A 24,381-nucleotide genomic window follows, 5' to 3' on the forward strand; every position below is an offset into this window, starting at 1 on the left:
ATACTTTTAGCCAATATTTCATGATAAAAATGGGTTCCTCAGCAAAGAACAGTTTAAACGTCGCTAAGCTACACCCATAAAAGGAGAAGTGACGGGAGATAACTGAAGAGCAAATAATGATTTTCTAAGAAAAGGATAATCCTCAAAATGGTTATAATTACTTGTAGTTAAGTTCTCTTTAGTAATTAAAATTACTTAGTGTTCCTTAAGCACAAAGACTGGGGTGGCTGCGGTCATGGTCAAGGTCACATAAAGGGGCTGTGACCCCAGTGACACTCTGGTCAGCCAAAACAAGGGCAAGATGTGCGAATGATAAACAGTCGGGAACTTCACAAGTGACAGCCTGGAGTTGTCAGAATAGCGATTACCACATCAAAAGAGAGAGCCAGTGATTTCCAAACTCTATTCGATATCGGCGAGAAAGGTTTAGATTATAGCATATTTACTGTACAAGGAGACTTCTCCAGAAATATTCTCAAAAGAAGGGTTAGCTCTTCCGAACATGTTCTCGAACTCATCAAAGATACCAAAAGATCCACCAATACTCTCTGGCATGCTAAATTAAAGAAAGACAGGGGGAAAATTAGAGTCGAAACACAATTAAAGAAACGCAATAAGCGATTTCACTGAAAGAGGTCAAAAACTATTGTCGCATTTTAAATGGATTATAAACAATCTAATTATCCCAAAATTTGCTGAAGAAATAGCAATATGATTAAATGCAAACCAACTAACCAATAAAAAACAACAAAGCCACTTTTCTTAATGATTGGTTAGCTCCGAGTAAAGAGAAGGTATTATTTAAAGAAGCGTGAATTAACAGAGTATTTGTTAAATAAGTTGACACTGTTCAGTACCATAAAATAGTCTGTGGCCTTCTCGGCTTGAAAATGTTTACATTATAATCACCACTTTCTAACAGAAAATTAGATGACAAATAAAAGAAATAGTGAAGATTATGAAAACGCTTAAACATCATAAACAATTAGTTTGAACATTTTATTCCATCGTGAGGTTTAGCATTAACTATAATCAATGGGACACAAATTCACAGAACTTTTGAGAGTCAACTAATAGCTAATATTTGTAGCACGCGTTACAGTGTTCAAAGTATATTTACATGCATTATCTCAGCTGATCCTTAGAAATTAAATATTATCTCCATTTTAGACGTGACAAAAATAACCCTGACGCGAAGCCTGAGGACAGAGGCCATGCCGAAGCAACGTATTCTGCAGGAGCAGGGAACGCGTGTGCTAGCGTTCTAGGCCTGGACAGAAACTCACAATGAGACTACGGAACCGCATGGACTTGGCCCTGTTAGTAACATGAATCCATGACAGGTTTTGGAGCAAAGAAGTAATATGATCAAAATAAAGTGCATGTGCTTAGCTTTTTTTTCCAGTTCAAAACTGACAGTTTCCCGTTCAAAATGGGGGATTGAGCATGCGCGCACATGCACGCACACGCAAACACACACACACACACACAGAGTGTTTGCTTTAGTTTACCCCTGGAAACTCACTGAACTCGAAGTAGAGTTACAGAAAACAAAAAGCACACAACAGCAAAAAAATGTGGGGGAGGCAGTGGACGTTGGGGCACACCAGATGAGAGATTTAAAAATATTTCTTGAAAATGGAAGAGTAGATAGAAGAGAAAGCTGTAGTCTAGAATCTCTCTGACTTACAAAGTGGCTCAGAGGAGTGGAGAGCCAACGACCTGTCTGTCTGAAATCTGGAGAGGAAGTGAGATCAGCAGAAGACTGTGAACGTCCACTCCTCGCCTTGATTCTGAGTACAGGGCACCAAGAGCTTGGCTTTTACCCTCACGCCCCAAACCTGATACTCTTCTGTAAAGGAAGTGAATGACTCGCCAGGCAGAAGCTGAGATGTGTAGTGGGAGGCCAGCCTCTGGACCACCAGGTATAACTACAGTCTGGTCAAGTCACCTATGAAATATCCAGAATAGGCAAATCTGTGATGGCGGAGGGATGTGTGTGAGGGAGGGCTGAGGAGAGACGGGCAGTGACTGTCGAGGGTGTGGGGTTCCTTCTGGAAATGATGAAGATGCTCTAACACTGACTGTGGTGATGGTAAATACACTAAACACACTGAACTGTATACTTTAAATAGATGAATCGCATATTATAGGATTATATCTCGACAAAACTGTTACTAAAAGATAATAGAATAGAATTTTTCACGGCTAAGCTGGGATAAGTCTTCAGATCAAAAGGGTCCACTAAGTGCCCAGCACAATAAATGAAAATAAACCCATAAACACTAAACAAGTAAATGAGGGAGAAGGGAAGCTTTTCCTTCCTGTACAATCCCAACTGATAAATGCAGAAGGAATGGCGAAAACAGAAAATGGCTACTTGTCAAGCATCACAGTCTTAACTGTTTGAGCCAAGAATCATCAACGGATGCTAAAATTAGCGGGTTAAATTATAACGAAAAAAGGGATATGTCCACAGTCTCAAGTTATCTCCTGATAAGATACTCACTAATTACAAAGAGAAAACGGTAACTTTACAAGGGAGAAACCTGGAAGACACCATCCGAACTAAGCGATCAAAGTCAACATCACCGATAACGAGACGCAGACACCGTGAACCCCCAGATGTGATGCACGAGGTAGGTCTGCCGAAAATGCGGAACAGGAATTTAGTCGTAAGGACACACTCGGCAGGCCCATGTTAACGTTTCCTGGATGTTAGCCTTAGTTCTCCAACTAAAATTTAGGTTTCTACAACTAACGTCTAGGTTTCCGTCTGTTATACATAATAAAATCACATTATACGTTCATAATGAATTTCTCGACTGTCTTTGAAAGTTCAGAGCGGGGAGCAGGTGCTCCGTCGCTACCTGATAAAGCAGAATCCTGTACAGTGTTTATACTGGGTCACAGTCCTCGTAAGACCACCTCTGTATATACAACCCTGCACGACTTGCTCCATCCTTTAGAATCTAGATTCTCCTCTGTAAAATCAAGATCCGTACACTACGCCTGCTGCATGGTGGGTCTGAGGAACAAGAGATGATGCATATAAAGCTACTTTAGAAGCCACAGAGCAGCACTACGCCAAAGCAAGTCATTAGTATCAGCCCTGCACTTCAATAGCAACAACATAACTTTAAAACTATTGCTTAAAACCAAGAGTTTCAACGCACCTTGAAAATCAGAATCAGCCTGTGTTAAAATACTCAAGAACCCTCCTAAAAGACTTTTCACAGTTCCCTGAAGATTAAAAAACAAAACATAAATTAAATTTCTTAGCTCATGAAAGCATGAAGCAACTGTAATGTAATAATTTGATAATCTACTGTATATACATAAATATTTAAAAGTAACTAAAAAGAAGGCTGTGTGTAGGATTACACATAAATTTTCTCATTTTTCAAAATGACGACCATATATTAAAATTAAATGTACTTTAAAAAATATTACCCATTCTCAGAAATGTAGTAGGAGTCATTATTAGTTAGCCAATGACATTAATTTTTATGCTACTTTAGAGAACTATGGAATTAGAGGATTTTTAGAACACTATACGTAGGTAAAAACACATCTAAGTTATTATAAAAGATAAATAATCATCTCGAATAATCTTCAGGCAGGTCGAGGTATAAAGAAGGAGATCAGTACTCGAGGCATGAGTGTGACAAATATTCATCACGTTGCATCCTTTACCTGTTGTATGAGCAGAAAAATATTCTTTTCTTTCTGCCTAACGATTTTCAAAAAACTCTCAAATACATAGGTGAGCACGTCAAGGTTGGCTTTACCAGTAGAAAGCAAACTTAATTCCAGCATACAAATCTCAGGATATATTAGTTCCCCTTGACTGAGGTTTTCGAGTAAGCCGTTTGGACTGCTTGAGGCGACAAAACCTTCTGCTTCAGGTTTTACGTCTATTCCTAAAAGGGAGGAAGAAAAGATGATTTTTAGCCTCTAAACACTGAATGAATATTTCAAATCTCATTCATCATTTAGTTCTGGTGGCGGAAGTGCTATTCATAAGATGTTCACAAAACTTTTCCCTACGACGTAACTTTTGATTATGAGTATCCTGAATAAGTCTGAGAGGTATTTTGAAGATACATGAGTAGTCGTAAAATTAATTTTGATCTTCAACAGAACTACAAATTTTATCAACAGTAATTTTTATAGACATGTGATATGGACTTCACACATTCCTCTTACCCACTGGAAAAAAAAATATTATCTCAAACTTTCTAACCTAAGAAAATAGTAGGCTTGGCTATTGGTTAGATGAATTCTATACCTGGTTATTCTATTGGTTAGATGATTTCTATTCTTCATAAGAAAGTCTCACTGAAAGTCATCAAAAGGTACAAACTCCCAGTTATAAGACAAACGAACACTAGAGAAGAAATTCACGATGTACTAACCACAGTTGACACTGTCGTACAACTCACAGGAAAGAGGTTCAGAGAGTAGATCTTAAGAGTTCTCATCGCGAGGAGAAATTGTTTTTTTTTTTTATTGGATCTATATAAGATGACGATGTTAACTAAACCTATTGCGATAATCATTTCACAATAGAAGTAAATCAAATCATCATGCTGTATACCTTAAACTTATACAGTGATACATGTCAATTATTTCTCAATAAAACTGGAAAAAACCCCAAAGTTTAATACATCAAGTAAGCTACATAAAATATATAAGTGTACACACACATACACACACATATACATTTTCAATTTCTGGCCATTGTTTAGTTCTCATTTTCTTCATGGTAAAAACAAAACACTGCTGTGGGTCCACCCTGGTGGACATCAGTGTCCTTTAAATAGGACATCAGTGATTACTTCCAGGCACTTGCCGGGAGAGGGAACACACTTGCGGGAAGATAAGCTATGTAAATTTAGTGAAAACTGACGGCACAGTGAAAGGCCAGCCTGTAAGAAGATGGAGCCTCCTCAGAGGTCGCTTGGCTCTGATCAACACACCTTTCCCCTGCCACCTAAGCTTTCAGGCCAGAGACAAGGGCTCTTGTGCAACGTAGTTCCATCCTACAGAAAAGCCGGACTGTGGCGAACTAAGAAGAAACCCATGCTGCAGATGTCCGCATTCCTTACGGTACTGAATCCTTAGAGCAAAGTACCTGAAATGCTCTTCCTCTCAATGTTTGTCTAGATGGATCTTTTTCATTTAGGCCTCAGTATAAATATAACATCCTCTGCTCATCGATCGCTCTCACATCGCCCTGTTTTATTTCTTCATACTGTTTATTTCTGACACTTATCGTCTTTTCCATCAGAATCGATGTGAGAGCAGGGACTCTCTCTCCCCTGTATTCTTAGGCACTCGGCCAATATCTGTGATAACGAAATAAACCTCGTCGTTTTCAATTGCACATGAGTGCCAGACTCTGTGGTGGAGATCAAAGAAACTGATGATGCAGTGCACCTGTTAAGCTGTAAGGCAATCCGAAATCCTAAAGTAATACTATGAACCATTTCGTTAACGAGTAATCTGACTTGCAAGTCCCACGAGTACTTCAAGGTATTTTACCATCATCCCAGGTGTCACTATCCTCAGGATTGCTTTCACTATCTGCTTCATAACCTTCTTCTTCAACCCAAAGTTTAAAACTACAACACTGAGAATCCTCAGCTTCTTCCGAAAAATCTCCAGGTTGAGATGACAGTTCTTCAGACTGATGACCCTAGAAGATTGGTGTAAGTAAAGGGTAGACGTTATAACATTTGCTCATTTTTAGTAATGGAATATCTATTATGAACAGGTCATTTTAAAAACAGCTTTAGTATGTTCCTTAAAAAAAAATCTTATAAATTGATATTAACTATCATAAATTATGAAATTCATGGAGCAAAAATCTCCAGAATCTCTTGGATAACTTTAAAAATGGTGGTGGAAGAGGGGTGTCTCTAGCAGATTAAGCATTTCAGTTTTACTGAAAAATAAGTCTAAGATTTTTCATTCCAGTTATATAATAGGAAATGGCTAGAAAGCATAATGAGGTGAAATTATACTTCTTACAACTTAATGCTAGTAAATATACATTATTTTTCACATATTTGTTCATGAAGAGATTTTTCCACAGGATTCTTGATATATAAAACGTTTTAAAAATTAGATAACCAGAGAGGACATGAAAACTCTGCAAAGGATTAATTTTAAGATTTCAGAACGCAATTGTCTGTATCAGTTAACAAGCCTCTCAACAATCAAGAGTTCCAGCGTTAACTTCCTGTGCAAAATCTTGCAGCATGAAATTTTCCTTTTCTTACAGAAGTGTGCAAATATCTTCACTTAGAAAACATTTTCACTTAAAGATGCTCAGAGTACTTTACCATGGCAATATGAATAACAGTTAGAATAAAGGAGGTATTTTAACATTTTCCAGTCAACCAACTGATTCAGTAATATGACGAAGGCATTAGTAGTTATTTCCACAAATTTTTAAGTTATGACAAACTAACATAACATATTATGGCAGGAGATTATAAAATGTCATATATGTGGCTAGACTAAGGCATAAGGCACTAAGTCATATAAACGATAGGTAACAATTACTTGAAGATTAAATAAGCATGAAAGAAGAGGAAAATGAACTAAATGTACATCACAGTTTCAGGAAAAAAATATTAACATGAACAACTAAAACACTATGATTGCTATCTTCTATGCAAGTACTAGTCATTTTCATGTGGAGTGATTTAAAGTGAGCAGTGTGTTTTGGAAATATCAGCTGCACCAATATATGATCAGATGAGATACACGAGTTATCACCGTCCCTGAATGATCATTTAATAAACCATTGGTTATTATATGGAAGACATCAAATCAAATAATACACTTTTGTCTTACCGGGAGTAATTCTCAGTAAATTCCAGATTAGATGAAAAAAAAAAAAAGTATGTCATATTGCTCTCCTGTCCTGTTTCTTATGAGACAGAGCCCTCAGTACACCCTATCCGGCTCAGACGACATGACCCCTGGAACTCACTAAATGCTGGCCCGTGTGTTCTAGCCACATCCGCCCACGTGCTAGTCCCATCTCTCATCTTCTGCTTCTGCTGGTCATCACCAGACAACACGACTGTCTGTGGTCCTACCTTCTCAGCCACAGCATCGCTGCGTTCAAACTCCGCTGAGTGACTCCCCTGGGCAACGCGAAGCAGGGCATCAAAGAAAGGCTTTGCCAATTCTGTTTCAATCACCTTCGACCGGGAAAGATGGTCCCTCATTTCAAACAATATATTTTCCACAGACAAGTTCTAAGGTAAAATAAACGAGACTAAGAATCAGTCTCAAGAATTAATTACATGCTTTAAGGAAAAAAACGAAGCAGTGGCAAAACAAACAATAAATTAATATTTACATAACAAGGAGAAAGCTAGCCCATTTATTTGCAGTTGATATGAAAGTAAAATGACTGTAAAAATATCTAGCTCTTATATGAACATCCTACTGTTACAATTAATAACTTTTTATTTATCATACCTTTACTCTCGTTTTGAATTTCAATGCATTATAAATTAATTGTATCACAAAAAAGATTACTTGAAAGTTCAGTTTTGATTAACTATCTCTAGATTTTGCAAATTCCAAGACTCTAAGAAGCGCTTACATTCTAATCCTTTCTCTTCTGCCCTCGACGGGAATTCTAGCTGCTCGCCCTATTCTTATGTTAGGTGACGAGGCCGTAAAGATGGACGAGAGGCTGACGCCTCCTGTAAGGAACTCTTGGTCCCACGTGATACGTACAGACAAGATGTGAAGATGACCGACCACACTAGAGCAACGAACACAGTGCTCTGAAAACAAAGAGAGAAGGTGCCCGGGGGGCCTGTCACAGGCGTCCCAGAGGAGCGTTTGTAGGAGACGCACGGTAGAGAACACGTGGGAGACAGTGGGCATGGACGCAGAGGGAGAGGCCACCCCACGCAGGAGAACACGCACGGAAGGACAGAAGGAATGACAAAGAGTGGCACCCTGGGGGGCGCAACGCGGGCGCATCGAGATGCTTTGGACAGGAGGCAACGTGGAGGCAGCAGAGCCGGTGGCCGGCGGACAGTCAGGGCCGAGGTAACAGGGAAGAAGGGTCTGCCACGCTCGAAGGTTCCTTAGGGGTGCCCCGTGTTACGCGCTCTCGGGAGAAACTGGGAAGGGTGTGAGGGAAGCAGAGTATGTCGGTGGGGGGAACCCAGGCAAAGATGTGATTTCAGAATAAGTGTCCAGCCCGCACCTAAAGCCAAGGGATGCGCTGGAACCTGCACTGTATGGCTGTCCCCATGCCCAGAACCACATGCATCAGCACTGGTGAGCTCCCTCCGGGCATCAGGGACAGGGTGTCTCAGCCGAGGACACCCCTGGGAGCCGGGCAGGGCACCACACGGCGTCGCCCTGGGGACGGAGAGCTTGGACTTTGAAATACAACATCACGATCGCTCAGCCTGTCAGGGCTGGTGACTTTGTCGCATGTGGGTGTAGCATTCCAGACTGAACTATGAGCATCTAGAGGGCGGACTGCATCTGTCTAAGCAAACGGGAGCTTCTCAAACTAGAGTCTTCGGGAAAACAAACGACAGCGGTATGACTTCAAACTTTAAAAAACACGTGTTACGTGACAGCCTGCCGAGCGACAAGTTAGTACCTGGTCGGGACCCTCCAGTTCCGTCTTCTGCTGACGGGCTCTGCTGCTGTGGAGACAAATGGCCAGAAGGGCTTCTAGGAGCCGGATGCTCTGAAGGGACACCTCGCTCTCTCGGCTGGTAGGGAACTCTGTTTCCTCGGGAGCAGCTGCGGTAGCTGAAACCTGTTTCAGGTTTATGGAGGAAATCTGCTGCGACTCTAGGTCACCTGACGTGTCAGCACTCTGCTCTGGGCTGCCGGGTCCTGACAGCGTGGGGGGACTTTCCCCAGGCAGAGGTGATAAATCCTCCTTCACGGGGATCTCAGACCGAGAAGTTCTGGTCAAATCCTGGTGTTCATACACATTCATATTTCCTTTCTGTCCTTGCTCCTGTTTATGACTTCTGAATAGTTCCTGTATGATCATAAATATTAATTTATAGCACGCTCGGAAACCACCCAGCCTACAAAACTGTTTCTGGAAAACTGGACTCAACGTGTAGATCCAACGGCACATTGCCCAAATGTCTGCCGCCTGCTGCATGTGCTCCCGAGAAGGCAAGACGAGGCTCTCGAGAGACACGCGCGGCAGCACGCGGAGCAGAGGCTCGCTCGCTGTGCTGTCATAGCCGGACGTGTCTCCTGAATCATTGGCGGACTCTGCATCGGATTCTGCTTCTTTACTGACACACAAGAACGCCACGCAGAGGAAGAGGTTTATCGTGTCGATGTGCACATCCTGGTTGGCTGACTTCCGTTTCTTTGGATAAGCTTCTCTGAGGCTGGTGTAAAATTTGCTAAGACTCGGAGGTGATTCTGGATAAGCTTGCTGGTTATGAAAAGAAGCACCTGCGTTTAAAGATGACGACTCCTGCTCAGTGTCTACACCATCCGTACCTGAGATCGAAGAATCTTCCCGCTGTTCCCCGAGGCTGATTATCAGAGTTTCGAATGCTTTTAGGGAATGACTTCGAATACCATCTAAACAATTTAATTCAATTATTTGACTTACTCCATTACAACTTAAAAACAAATCTCTTATTATCCTGTGAGAGAAAAAAAACATACAAGAGGTTTTACATATAGAAAGGTCATTTATAAATAAGTATATATACTATTCATATTTGTCACTGCTGCATGTGGTAGATACCAAATACTACCTAATTTATTTAATCAGTTATCCGGCTGAAGTTCTGAGATGTGACCGAGATCTCAAGCTGCTTTCTAATTACTTTCATGTCCTTCTTCAAACACGGCATATATGACCCCAGCATTTACAAGGAAGGAATTACATGTGTCCCAAGTTAAATGAAGCAATCCGGTCAAGGACATTCTTCTCCAAATAGCAAATTCTATCTAAGTTCTAAATCCTACGAGCACTGCACTGAATGAAGATGGATACTATGAAAGCAGACAGGCATTTGTGTCTTTTTGTTCTTCTGCCTGATGGCTCACTCAGGTCTTTGTTTTGAATCTGCACCTCAGAAAACGAAAAAGCCCAACTACAGATCTAAAGATGTTCACCTCTCTCCGGTGAGACTCGGGGGCCTGGATCACTGGAATCGTGGTAATGACTTTAATATAAATCAGCTCGGCAAACACCCAGGTTGTCCACAAACGTGCCAATGACTTACAGACTTTCAAATCAAAGTCAGTTCTATTTAAATAATGTCAGAACAGGAATTTGTAAAAATGATTACAAAGATGATAGTTTACTGTCAGTTTTTTAAATGCTGTATGCATTCATTTGAAAGGGCAGGCTACCTATCAGAAGCAAGCTTTATTTATTTATAAAATTATTTTTGAAGTACCAGACTTGACAAGCAAAAAAGCTAGAAAACTCGCTGGTGGAATTCTAAGTAATTTTCATTTTCTTCTCTTTGATTTTCTGTATTTTCTGATTTTCCTACATATATTGCTTAGGTAATAAAAGTAAATACAGTATTCAAAAAAATAATAATCCCCTTAATTCCACTGCCTCAATAAATAATTACCATTTCATATATGAGCATACTTTCAATAGTGGGCGATATTTTTAATTTTATTTATCTTAATGTTGAAATGTTTTAAGTATTTTCTCATGTCCCAACATGATCTTTGTAACCATCATTTTCAATGGCTAATAATATTCCATCAAGTTAGTAGAAAATGATTAATTTAACCTTGCCCTGCTATCGAACGTGTATTGTGTCCGTTTTCTCTCAGAAATAGATTTAAAACTTTACTTTTTTTTCCACTGAGAAAATAAAATCGATAGTTCTGTCCTCTCCTCTCAAACCCCCAGTAAAAATAATATAAATGATAAATTAATTAATGTAAAAATATCTGACTTGGGATGGGAACTTTTTTGTTGTTAAAAATTCACTCCTATGAAAGGAGGGTAAAGATATTCAAAAGCATACATTAAAAAAAAACCCTACACACATGCACACATACAAACCTTGATTTAAGCAGGGTAGGCAGCGTTTTTAAATAAATCTGAAGCACTTCCCAAGGCAAGCACTGGTTCCGATGGCTGCACACGTGAGTCTGAGCCGGAGGAACGCTGAGTTGCCGACAGTGATGGGCTAGCTCAACGGCCCTTCGGAGCACGGGATTAAGTACGCAGTGATACAGTTTCCACTGGACGGCTACATTGCCCTTCAGGAGTAAGCTGCAAATGTGATGTGCGACCGGTGCACTAAGTAACCCGTCTTCCTCAAACACAAAGCTCTGGTAAACCTCTAGGGCATCCCATTTCCACAGCAAGTCTTCCGATCCGCGGCTGGGCAGGATCCCCTGAAACGTGCAGGACGGGCTGGGTACCCCCGCGCGCGGCTGCGCATCACGGGAGCCCGCCCGCAGGGCTAGGGCTTCTCCTAACTTGGCTCCTTGATCAGAGTCGGCAGTACAAATATTACAAGCGGCTTTTCTAATTTTTTGTGAAACCTCGGCTCCTCCTAACTGATCCAAAATAAGTTTGTTAAGGATATTCAAGATGGGCTGCTGAAAATTTTTCAGCGCCGGCAACTTCAGAGCGTGGAGCACAGGGACGATGACGGACTTGGGGTCCATGCAGCAGCAAACTCCGACGCGATGCACCCCCGACAGGATCTGCACGCAGGTGCTGCTCAGCGAGGCGCGCTGCAGCGTGCGCAGGCACCGGTGCGCGCAGACGGCGACGCAGCAGCACCGCGCGGGGGGCCGCGCGTCGCCGTCGCCGTCCGCGGACTCGGCAAACGGGTTTCCGGAAACCTGGTTTCTGAAAGCGGAAGCCAGGAGACCCGAGAGGTCGCTGTGGTGGTGCAGGAAGTGGGCGAACTCGCACCGCCGGTGCCTCTTTCTCGGACACACCGAATGATGAAGCTGCTCTGCTTTCGCTCTCTTGACGGCGCTCATTATCTTCAGCACGCCGTTTATTAGGGCTTTCAGGTGCTCCGAGGCCTCGGCAGGAGCGCTGTCCCGGAGAATCAGCCATTCCATCTGCAGAACTGCTGTTTCGAATAAATTAAATCCGTGGTGCTGAATGAAGTCTTGAACCAAGTCCACGGCCTGACCGAAGAAGGACGGATTGGAAGCTGCACTCTGAAGACAAGAGACGAGGATCTGCAGCACCCCTTCCAGAAGCTCGGGCAGAAGGAGGGCTCTGTGGCGACACTTGGAAAACACAAAACTCTCCCGAACCTCCTGTAGTGTTCCCTTCTGTCTTGGTGCAAAGGGGTCAGGCTGCTTTTCCGGGCAAGTTCTAATTTTTAAGGCTGCTCTGAGCAATTCAGTTAAGTTCTTTCTAAGACGTTCTGGCATCGTCTCTGCAGTACTGATATCTACTGACATAAGATGCAACGCTGTTCGAAAAAGCATCCGTTGAATCAAGGCCACGGGTTCTTCAGTCCAACCTGCAGCAACCATTTGACTCTCCAAATTGTCGCTGAGGTGACGGCAGTCCCCAAAGCCCGCGAGGAACTCAGTCAGCGTGGGCACTACACTGGCTGCTAGAGCAGAATTGTGATTCAAGGCGATGTCAAACTTACAAACTTTCTCTAATAACGATAATAAAACGTGACACAAGTCAAACGGAGAATTGTTCATGTGACTGATGATAGACAAGGCAGCTGGCTCGCTTAAAACGTCGGCGTTTGCCGCCTGTCCCGGCATGATCTGGAAACTTTCCGAAGCCATGGTACCAGGAGGACTCTGTTCTTTGGCTGACGGGCGGGCAGGCTGAGCTGCAAGGCCGTCTTCTCTAGAAGACTGTGTTCCAGAACGCGGCAGCTGATGCGGCCGCCTCGGCTTATTCGCTGCTACGCTTCTGTCGTCTGAGTTGGCTTCTGACTCTGAGGTGGACAGCTGCGTCTTTCTGGCATCTCTCACTGAATAGCGATGAGTGATTTTACGCTGCCGTCTGCTTTTTCGAAAAACGCTGAATTTTGCAGGAACCTGACCAGATGGGGCACTTCCTTCTAAATATAATTTTTCCTGAGCGGATCTTTGAGAATTTGAGTTCTTTTCTTTGGTCAGGATTATACCGGGGGAGAACGGTAGATTAAAATCTAAGGAAATACAAAAGGGAAACTTAGCATGACCTGGTCTGTTGTTAGACCCAACCGGTATTTAGCATCCACTTGAGGAGTTTGACCTCAGCGTATTTTACTCCGGCTGGTTTCCTTTCACTATCGTCATGTCTCTGGGTCACTTCCCCTCACACTTAACCTTTCTTACATTAAGTACCAAGTGGTATTAGTTCAAAGGACACAAACTGATTTGGAGAGATCAGACTTAGAAGAGTAAATCCAATTTAAAACCATATATTGCATTCTAATGTCTATATGAGAGGCTCTTTAGATTAACTGGCACTCAGCACTACTGTTCACGCCACTTTACAAGTCTCCTCCAGAAGTGCCATCGACTAAGATACGGGGCACATTATATCCTCGAAAATAGTATTTACGTTATAGTCCTGATAGAACTTAAGAACTTTCAGATTTTCCAAAATTATTTCAAAACAATTCAACAGATACCAAATATTCTCTAAGACTGAAGTTAAAAAAGATCGTCACTCCAAATATTTACTGAGCGTGCCAGGCACTGAACGAGGCACAGGCACGGGCATCGCTGTTTCGTCCTCGGTTCCTAGAACAGAGGGTCTGGCATGAGGTCACTACCCGACACTGATTTCTTGGGGAAATGAATAAATCTTTCTTACTAATTAAAAGATAATGACATTGGTCTTTTGCTTTGCAATAATTGGAAATAAGGCCTACATGGAAAATACAGCTGCAATTTAGAATGAATAAATACAAATCTATAAATAAAAGGCCTGTGCCTTAATTAAGAGAGGGAGGGGGCGAAATTAGAAGGAGTCTGACAAATTGCACCTTTGCAAAAGATGCAGGCAATGCAGACAACGTCCCCAAAAGAACACTAATCGGATATCTTACAAGTGATTAACAACTTGTAGATTCTACAAATTCAGAAGAAAAAGCAGAGTTAGCGAATCAACTGATAAGCAGAACAACATCACGAGACCTTAGATGACTCCCTAACAAGAGTGCCAAATCATAAATGCATTAAAACCGCATACATGATATTAATATACAATACGATACGGAAGGGTTTTTTGTTTTTTTTTTAATGTGAGAGATCCTGAAAAGTCTCACAGTTCACAGATCACAGAAATGGTCAGGGGGGAAAACTTAATCACTCCATTGAAACATTTAAACTAAATTTCATATACTTAATGTGAGAGATATATACATATATCTTTTAATTTTTTCAAAATCACAAATTAAAAATATATCTTGATGTGCAATAGTTCTACTCAGCCTCGAAACAAAATATTACTTCAAATTTATCCTCTGAAAGCAACCGAACAGAACAACTAAAGAGCAAAAGTCATCGACAGAGCATAACAGAAAACAGTCTTTAAAATAAGCAAAGGAACGTGAACGTCTTTCTTCGAATTTTTCACTGTCCATTTCACAGATGTCATGCTGCATGCCTAGATTTACTCCTTTTGCTAAGTACTCTGCTTCTTCATTACATTCAAGTAATCCTGTAAGAAGCGCCATGGTTTTCGTATCATTTGAAGAAATAATGTTTGTCTAAAGAATTTTTCACATTAAATATCACATATAATATATACTGTTCTGAATTTGAACTCTATCAACCAATAAAGCAGAAGGAACTTTTCGATGGACCGTTTTTCCTCGGTGGAATTCTGATAACACAAGCAATTTGATAAAGAAAAGAAACACACCTGCTGCCTTTTCTTCTTGAACAGGTATCTTCCATACCAGCGGGAGGAGGGACAGAAGAAGAGTAAGGAGCTCTTCTCTACATGTCAACGCCTGTATCAGAAATAAAAGAACCCTTCATGTTCCCAGGTCATGAGATACATCGATTCCTAATACCCTGTTTTAAATTTAACCAAAAAAATCCTTTCCCTTGAAAGGCTGCATTTGAGAAGCTAAGAATCTAATGAACCTATCTTACTCTGTTTTAAATTTAACCAAAAAAATCCTTTCCCTTGAAAGGCTGCATTTGAGAAGCTAAGAATCTAATGAACCTATCTTAAATCCAATTAAAGCTGTGATACTTTTCAATTTATAAACCTTTCCAGTAACAGAAGAATGTAAGAGTATCTGACAGTATTTAGCATATTCTTGGTGATTTTTCCAAAAGGAGCTGTTACACCATCATGCACATTGCAAGAATTCCTCACCTATGGAGAAAACAAATTTGCTGGATGAAAATGAAATTAAGCCCTTTTAATTAGCAAACCAATAACAAAGTTACTAGAAGAATGTGAAGTCTGCGTGCAGTTAAACGTAAAACTCAGAGAACACAATTTTAAAAAAGAGAAATTGACATTATTAATTAATAACACATATATAACAAAAGACTCATTAGTGAAGGTAATCCAGTGTCTATTGGCAGCACACTGTGTCCACAGCGCTTACTGTCTTACCCTTCCTGGAGGGGACGGTCCGAGCCCTGAAGAAGGTCCCTCATTTGGTCCATAAGACACACACACGAACAGGTAAAGAACAGAGGGCGTGGAGTATGCGTGAGTACCCAGGTGTGGCACAGGCGCTCAGTTCAGAAGTGCACAGAAAGGAGCAATCGCATCGGCTTTAAGTGTGGAAGTGGGTCTAGAGCTAGGGAGCCGGAGCTGGGACACCTGGGACATGGGTGGTCAAGAAAGTAATGACGAGTCAAGTCTCGATTCCTCACGTCAATCAGCGGGGAGAGGGTCAGGGTGATCCAACCGGATCTGCTGTTAGAAAGACGCATCCAGGCACCAGACGGAGGACAGAAGGGGGCGGGGGCGGGGCAGGTGCGCGGCAGGTGCGCGCGGCAGGAAACGACGATGCAGACAACAATGGAGACGGGGATGCGAAGGGCTCGGACAGCAAAGCCGAAAAGGAGGAGACACGGTTGAGAAGCTGCAAGGCAGAACGGACGCGACTGTAGTTGATTAACTCTGGGCACAAGGGAGAAACAAGATCTAGAAGAACTCAACGGTTTCTGGTTTAGGCCACTGAGTGACTGAAAACGTACCCGCCAAGACAGGAAATGCAGGAGTGGTATCAGGTGGGGAAAATGATGGACTGACTCACTCTTTAGACGTGTTGAGTTTGAGATGTCTGTGAGTCTACGGCCATACCACCCTGAACGCGTCGATCTCGTCCGAGATGTCTGTGGGATGTCCAAATGGAGGACACAGGATGACAAGGGAAGAGTGAGGAGCATGGAGCTCTGCAGAAGGACTGAAGGGACTGGGGTGGCGGTGCCGAAGATGGGCCTGCGAGAAAGCCGAGCAGTAGGTCCCCAAAGGGAAGGGGAACCGAGGAATCAGGGGAGAGAACAGTCCGGAAAGAAGAGTGTGCCAGTCGGGGGCTGTTGGTCCTCAGTTGTGCAAGACGACAGAGAAAGTGCTTCTGAGTAGAGGTCAACGGTGACCTCGACACATGCGGCTTTAATGGAGCCACTGGGTCCGAGTCCAAGCACAACAGGCCGAAGAGCCGAAGGCCGAGAGGGAGCCAGCGCGCGGCGTTCAGACTCTGCCTCCGGTGTCCTGGTTACGGAAAGGCTCGAAGTCCCTCAAAAGCAAGACCTACACTCCTCTTCGGGCTTCGATGGCCCTTCGTGACATGCTTCTTCTGCCAAGCCTGGTTCCAGCTCCACCACCACACCTGATCCCACCACGTCCAGCTGTGAGGGGTCCCCCCGAACACCCCCGGTCGCTGCACCCCCACTGCGCCCTCCTCACACGCTCTGCTCGTGCAGCCCTCCCACCACCAACTCGGTCTAACCCCGCTGCAGCCGAGTTCGGTCTCATGTCCCCGTTTGCTTCCGGCACGGCGACCAGCCTGCTGACCTAGCGATGTCCGGGTGCCAACCCCCTCTTCTACTCTTTCGACACATTCGCCGAGTCCCCAGCACGTGCCGGACACTCGGATGCAGTGGGGAACGAGGAAGATGACAATCACATCCTCGCAAAGCTGACCCTCCAGCATGGGAGACTAAATAATCGGTACAAATAAGAACATTTCAGAAAGATGCTGGGCTATGAAAAAAATTAAAGAGGAGAGGGATTACGGAGTAGTGAAAAGGGGGACATTTGACAGACTATTCAGGGTGGGCGACTAGAGCAGATACGTAATCGATGAGAAGGAATCCATGCAAATATATGGAGGAAAGGGCTCCGACAAAGCACGCTGAGGGCTGAGAATGGGTTTGGCTTTTGCTCAGAGCAGCAAACAGGCCAGCAAGGGGGAGCGCGGGGAGAGAGATGAGGTTGGGGGAGCAGGTCGGGCAAGCTGGTCTGATCTAACGCGGCCGCGCGCCCCGCAAAGGAGCTTGATTTATCTCCAGATACCATGGGAAACTTTTCACACTCACTTCCTAGTCCTCCAGGGCACAGGCCCTAATCCTTAGCAACTGCTCCCTCTGCCTCCCAATACATAGTACATAGCTAGGTGTTAATAAACGTTATCTGTACGAATGACTTTAAATTCTGGATGGTATCAGAGAACCTCGTTTTCGTGAGCTTCCCTTTGAAATTAACCAGCCTAAAGCTGTCCAGATACATTTCATGCACAGCTCAGATTCGGTAAATACCTCAACATGTTTTAAGATGCAGCAAAATGTACATGGTCTTTAAAAAAATGTAAACCAATTGTGGGCACGTCATGACTGTAGCGTCTTCACCTTGTGCGGATGAACTCACAACATTCTAATAGAGCTTCCAGAAACCTCGAGGGCGTGTGAAGAAGTGCCCCAGACATGTCCTTAGCACTTAACTCGGCGGTCCCCAACAGTGCATTGACAAATCATCACTGACCAGTGAACAGGTGCTCCTGCCTCCCGGCCTGAGCATGCGCAGTCTGAACTTCCCTTGCTCCTCCCACCGAGGCGGGGCTGGCTCCGCCTCCAAGGCCCCGCCCCGCCCCCGCCCCTTGCACGCACCAGCCCAGGGACTGTTCCCCGCGCTCAGGGTCCCTGCCTGCAGCCTCCACTTCACCAAGCCGCCCAGGTCATGGAAACAAACCATGGGCCTTTCAAAAGAATGTGGCTGAAGCAAGTGCAGGGCTTTGCTTTTTGCCTCCTCTGTTGGAACGGTCATCCCGAGGAGGACACCCCTCACCGCCCTGCTGCCCAATAGGACAGTGGGGAACAGACCTTCACTTCACACCCAGTCACCGTCAATCATTTCTAACCCAGTTCATCACGGGGGCAGCGTCCTCTAATGCTCCAGACCTAGAACTTTTTCAGGTGTTGTATATTCCCAGATTGATTTATCCTTTCCAGTCCTAAAGAAATCACCTACCTAATTCTATGTTTTTGCAAGTCACAAAACCTCTCTTATTTGTGGGCACCCTAGCAAACAAAAGTTGCAGTCTGTTTCAAACTAAGCTCGAGCTTTATCTCCTAAGGTCCTAGGCACACACAGCACCCAGGGGAATGCGTGTTACTTCATGCCATCCCAACGGAAAGTTCTCCACATGCCATATTAGGCAAAAATGCCATAAACAGAGCCACTCCCCGGCTACTCCCTGACCGTCCAATCTCTAGAAATCGCACCACTCCTCATTTAACACTTACATTTTTACGTTTCCCCTTCTCCAAGGAAAACAACTGTCATACCTTTTTAATTCGGCACAGCAACAATAAACAGGTGCTAATTTTCCAGTCCAATTCAGGAAACACACTTTACGTACCTACCAGGTGCCAGGCGCTGTCCCTTCCACAACTCTACTGTTTAGACTGGTTTTATATTAACCGCCTACCCTAGCCATTCAGAAGTAGTGGCGGCAGGACGGGAGAGAAAGGGCCAGTGAGTCAGGCACGGGGAAGGGCTGGGATCCCAAACCAGATGACATCTCTGAGGCTGCAGTGGTGGGTGGGCTCAAGGACCTCAGGATGAGAAACTTGAGTTGTACCCAGAATGTGATGGAAGACCGCGAAAGCTACATTAATTGGCATTAATGGTATTACTTTAAATCAGTATTTTGACGTACTAATTAAATTTAATTTTCTAGACATAAGCAGAAATATATGTATGTGTTATTTATTTTGAACCTTTATTTCTATCAAAATTTTATAATTATTTCTAATAAATGTGTGTTTATACACACATATTTCTTCATTAGTTCTATAAATAGAATCATTTTCTCTTTTACTTTCTAGCTGTATAGCTATAGCTAAAGAAAAAAGTATATGCTTGTCTTACATTCTCTAACTTTGCTGAACATTTTCGGGATACTATTTTGGATTTTCTTGTACGCATCACTTTAAAAATATTTTTATTTCTCCACCATTCTCACATTTAGCTGTCACTTTCATATTCCACTTTATTATATCATGTCTTTAAAACATGATGTCAAGCAGTAATAGTAATAGTTATTCTTATATTGGTCCTTCTATAGAGCTTCTTATTAAAAATAGTATTGGTTTTTCTATTCTTTGCATATGAAACCCTCTATTCTTAATTTATTTTTAGAGGTTTTGTTAAGATTAGATGAATTCTGTCAAATGTTTTTGAGGTCTCAGGACAGTTACAAGTACTGTTTTTCCCACAGATGTAGAACATTATTCGAATAGATTTTCTTGAACTAGACCACGAGTTGCAAACTTTTTTTGTTAAAGGCCATACAATAAATATTTTAGGCTTTGTGTATCATGTATGTTCTCTGTCCTGTAATCTTCTGTGTCTTTTACCAACCCTTTAAAAATACGAAAACTATTCTTAGCTTGTGGGCTGTCCAAAAACAGATCACTGGCAGCAGGATTTAGCCTACAGGCCATAATTTGCCTCCTTCCCTCCCAGCAAAAAAATGATTAACTGGCTGTAATACTCTTTGTTAAGACTCCGTAAAGACTCAGATGGTACCTAGCGGACCCTGTCAGCTGGACCAAAGTGCTCCTATGAGTTCTGAGGGTGCCGTTCTATATGAGCCCGGAGTAGAGAGAGGTCTGTCTCAAAGACAATGGAGGCATGGCGTGAACTCCATCAAGATGAGAGGACACCCCCAACATTTTTAGAGAAAGTTGTATTATTAAAAAATACTAACACCTTAACTAAAAGGGACAGACGCAGTTCAAAATGAAAAGAACCCTCCAGGCCCCTTGCTCTTCTATAGGCAGGAAGCCGGGCTGCAAATTACTGGCTAGCGTGGGAGAGAAGGACACATTCGGGTGGCAGGAGGCCCAGGGAACCACGGGTCAAGGAACCGCTGCCTCGGGAGAAAACGGGCCCCGCGCCCTGGGAATGGAGGGCGTGGCAACACAAGCCCACCTGGATCTCAGTGGGCCAGTGACAGTGATGTGCCTCTTGTCGCTCTCCTCATTGAACTTATGGTTTTTACTTATTTATAAAATATAGTATAAAACTTATTTATATCTATTGTGGTTAACTTGTACTGTCACATCATTGTGCATAGGGCGTGTGGAAGGCAGATAACTTGCTTTTTAGTTTACAAGTCTCTCAGTCAAGAAAAACTGCCACCAAAGTATTGCACGTGGAAGGCTCAGCTGCATCCACGACCAATGCCTATCGCGAGGTCATGGACTTCGAGCCTGAGGCCATGATGAGATGACACTCTGAGAGTCCCGGGAGGGAGTGTGGGAGGGATGCTAACAACTGTGGCCCGAGAGGGGACTATGGTACATAAAACAGGGCCATAAATCATTTCCTCCTATCAAGTGATGGAGTCTATGTTCCCATCCCGTAAATCTATGCTGCCTTGTGACTTTTTGCAGCTTCCTCTCTCACCCTCTTGGAATGCTTCCACCACCCCAAAAAGAGGCTGAGTCCAGTCTACCGAAAGACGAGAGGCCATGTGGATGAGGACTGAGGTGGCCTGGCTGACAGCCCCATGCAACGGCCCTCAGTCCTCTGCCAACTGACTGCAAATTCAGACGTAAGCCTGGCTGACACCATGAGAGCAGACGCAGCTCTTCCAGCTGTGCCCGACTGGCTACCAACTCGCAGAATTACGAGCAGATAAATCATTGTTTTATGCCACTAAGTTTTTGCAATGTGGTTTGTTACACGGAAATCAACTGATAATGCTCATTAAGCCTATCTGTTATGTGGGCATCAAGGGAGATAACCTAATGGGTCATCCCTGTGGAGAGCACCGCTGTCCAGTGGCTAAGGCTTCCAGGGCAACCGATCACTCATCCATGAGGTAGGGGCGCTAGCGTCCCCACAGCCCCTCATCCCCGCCATTCAGGTCGTGCACAGGTAAGTCCTAGCAGGTCTGTAAAGAGCACCTGCAGAACCAGGTGTAGTGAATTCGAGTTCATTTAGTATTACCTTTACTAAATTTAAAAGTTTTCTTTATTCTCCTACTGAAACAATTCTTGCTAATATTACCAATGATTTACTTGTCAAATCCGAAAAATAATTTTCATTGCCTATTCTCTTGCTTAAAAACCTCCCCAGTGTTTTTGGAATAAAATTAAAGTGTCCCGAATCTGGTACACAAGGCTTGGCATCACGTGGCCCGTGCTTTCCAGTCTCAGCCAACCCCTAACAAGCAGACTCTGCTGTGACTCCCCCAAACCACGAGCTGATTGGCTCTCCCGGTTCTTTCTCTAGCCTCTGAGGCTTTGCATTTGCAGGTCCTTTGGTCTAATGCTTCCTCGAGCTTCACATTGCAAATCCCAGAGATGTCAATTTGGAGATGTCGAGTTCTCACGAGGCCTTTTCCGATGGCCCTCTCCTGACACTCCCCAAGTACTTTACAGTGTTTTGCCATCATTTTTTAAAAAAATTATGTTCATCCCTTCAAAAGCTAAGAGCTCCTGGTAAAGACAGAGCCCGCTCATTTACCTCTGTGCAGCAGAGGCGCTGGCACGAAGTAGATGTTAATGACCTATCTGCTAAGTGAACCAGTGAATGAACCACGCAGCCGCACTTTAAAAGTTGTGGTATTTTTCTATTTTACTTATTTTATATATTACTGTGACAGGCCATTTATGTCGTACTACATATTGAAGTGATGATGATGCTAGAATATAGGAAGAATAAAATACTCTTACACAGGAAAAAGCGGAAAACGAAAAAACCTATTATAATTTTTAAATAATATATTGTTCATAAATGTATACCCTCCTTAAATAAAACTTCATATTGTACTCAGCAAAATAAGTAACAACTCTATAGAACTTGCAGAGAGTGTGAACAGGTATGGAACTTACATATACTAAAATTTTAAAGTAGTATTTATAATACATGGTGTGTATATTAGTTCGACTTTGGTATATTCTGTTGGTAATAAATCATTGCAATTTTCTACTCATTACAACAGAATTTAGCTATGTATAGTCATAATCAGGGTACAGAAGAAATCAGAAACCATTGTAATCAAATATTACATGGAAATGAATAATTTTTATGTTGCAAGAGACCTTTAAGTCATCCAGCTAGATGCACTTATGTTCCTGGTGAGGACACTGAGAACTAGAGCCGTAGCCACCTGTCTGGTTGACACTGGTGCCACAGTTAAAACTGAGGATGACTGTTACTTCTTAGGCTGGGCAAAATTTCTCTCAAAAAAGTTGTAAAGGTCTGAATATAAACTTCAACTCTGCCATCTTTAACCATTGAAAAGAATATGTGTTTTGCTATTTAGACAGAGCTTTTCCTAAGAATAGATTAGCATGTTTGTGTATGATGAATCACGACCAAATGGGGTTTATCCTGGAAATGCAGAGCTGGTTCAACATTTAGAAAGCATCGATGTCATTCACCCATATTAATATAATAAAAAAGAAAAATAATATGAGAGTCTCAGTAGATGCAGAAGAGCCATTTGACAAAATCCAACATCCATTCCGAATAAAAACTCTCAACAAACTGGGTATAGAACTTCCTCCTTCTGATGAAAAGCATCTAAGAAAAACCTAGAGCTGACATCACATGTACTGGTGAAGTACTGAATGCTTTCCCCCTACGGTCCGCCACGAGGCAGATGTTCACTCTTAACGCTTGCATCAACCTCTGTGCTAGAAGCCAGCGCAAAAGGCAAGAAAATTAAACAAAAGGTATAGAAATTGGAAAAGTGAAATTATCATTATTCACAAATGACATGACTGTGTACATAGAAAATACTAAGGAATCTACAAAAAATTTTAAGATAAATAGAAATAAATGAATTTAGCAAAGGCACAGGACATATAAATCAAAGTACATCTATGAGCAACAAACAACAGGAAAATAAAAAATTTAAATACCATTTACAATCACACCAAAAAAAAAATTTAGAATAAACTTAACCACAAAATATGTAAAACCTCTACACTGAAAACTTTAAAATACTGCGGAGAAATTAGAAAGACTCAAACAGATTTTTCCATGCTCATGATTGAGAAACTCGACATTATTAAGTTGTCAATTCTCTCCAAATTGACTTCTAGATTCAATGCCATTACAACTGAAATCCTTGCAGGCATTTTTGTAGGAAAAATAAGTTGATTTGAAATCGTATATGGAAACGCAAAGGACCCAGAGTAGTCAAAAATTGAGAAAATGAAGAACAAATTGGAGAGCGTACACCACCTGATTTCTAAACTTACTATAAAAGCCACAGTAATCAAGACAGTGTGGAGTTAGTCAAAGACTACATGACAGACACGTGGAGCAGAATAGAGTCTAGAAATAAACCCATAAATATAGAGTCATTGATTTCAACAAAGGCACCAAGGTTATTCGTGGTGGAAAGAGCAGACTTTTAGGAAGAAATGTTGTTGGAACAACCAAGTAAACCATCCGGGGAGGAAGGGCGGAAAAGAACCACAACTTCTACCTCACTCCAAGCACAAACATCAACTCAAAACAGATCAGAGAACTAGAAGTAAAGATAGTAACTACAAAGCTCCTAGGGAAACAAAAAACAAAAAATATGAGAATAAATACCTTTGCAACTTTGGGGTTGTAAGACAAAGATTTCTTAGACAGGATACAAAAAGCACTATTTGCAAAAGGAAAAACTTGCTCTTCTAAAGACACTGTTGAAAATGAAAAGGCAAGCCACGAAAGAACATATTCACAACCCAACGAAGATTTCATCCAGAATATATAAAGAACTATCACAACTGAATAATAAACGAATAACCGACTTTAAAAATGGGCTTGAACAGATACTTACAAAACAAAACTTGAACATTTATAAAAAACGATAAGCAAATGGCCAAAAAAGCACATGAGAAAGTGCTCAGCAAACAGCAATAGTTGTCAGAGAAATGCAAATTGAACCG

General features: G+C 42.4%; 1 protein-coding gene across 8 annotated transcripts in view; it reads right to left on the minus strand.

Moving 5' to 3' along the window:
• The window catches only part of LYST (lysosomal trafficking regulator), a 143,156-nt gene that overhangs the window by 96,087 nt on the left and 22,688 nt on the right, over positions 1-24,381 (minus strand). For 6 of the 8 annotated variants that reach the window (XM_039850366.1, XM_039850365.1, XM_039850367.1 and 3 more), the window contains 8 exons: positions 14,870-14,960; positions 11,075-13,163; positions 8,657-9,680; positions 7,116-7,277; positions 5,548-5,701; positions 3,697-3,923; positions 3,177-3,243; positions 447-556 (listed from right to left, as the gene is read on the minus strand). In XM_039850366.1, coding sequence (XP_039706300.1) covers positions 447-556; positions 3,177-3,243; positions 3,697-3,923; positions 5,548-5,701; positions 7,116-7,277; positions 8,657-9,680; positions 11,075-13,163; positions 14,870-14,960 — 3,924 coding nt within the window. Of the gene's footprint in view, positions 1-446; positions 557-3,176; positions 3,244-3,696; positions 3,924-5,547; positions 5,702-7,115; positions 7,278-8,656; positions 9,681-11,074; positions 13,164-14,869; positions 14,961-24,381 lie in introns of those variants that run through there. The other 2 variants (XM_039850370.1, XM_039850371.1) reach the window with 2 other exon arrangements.

This window comes from Pteropus medius, unplaced genomic scaffold, assembly GCF_902729225.1.
Source record: "Pteropus medius unplaced genomic scaffold, Ma_sr-lr_union100, whole genome shotgun sequence".
In the NCBI taxonomy this organism is placed as follows: Eukaryota; Metazoa; Chordata; class Mammalia; order Chiroptera; family Pteropodidae; genus Pteropus; species Pteropus medius.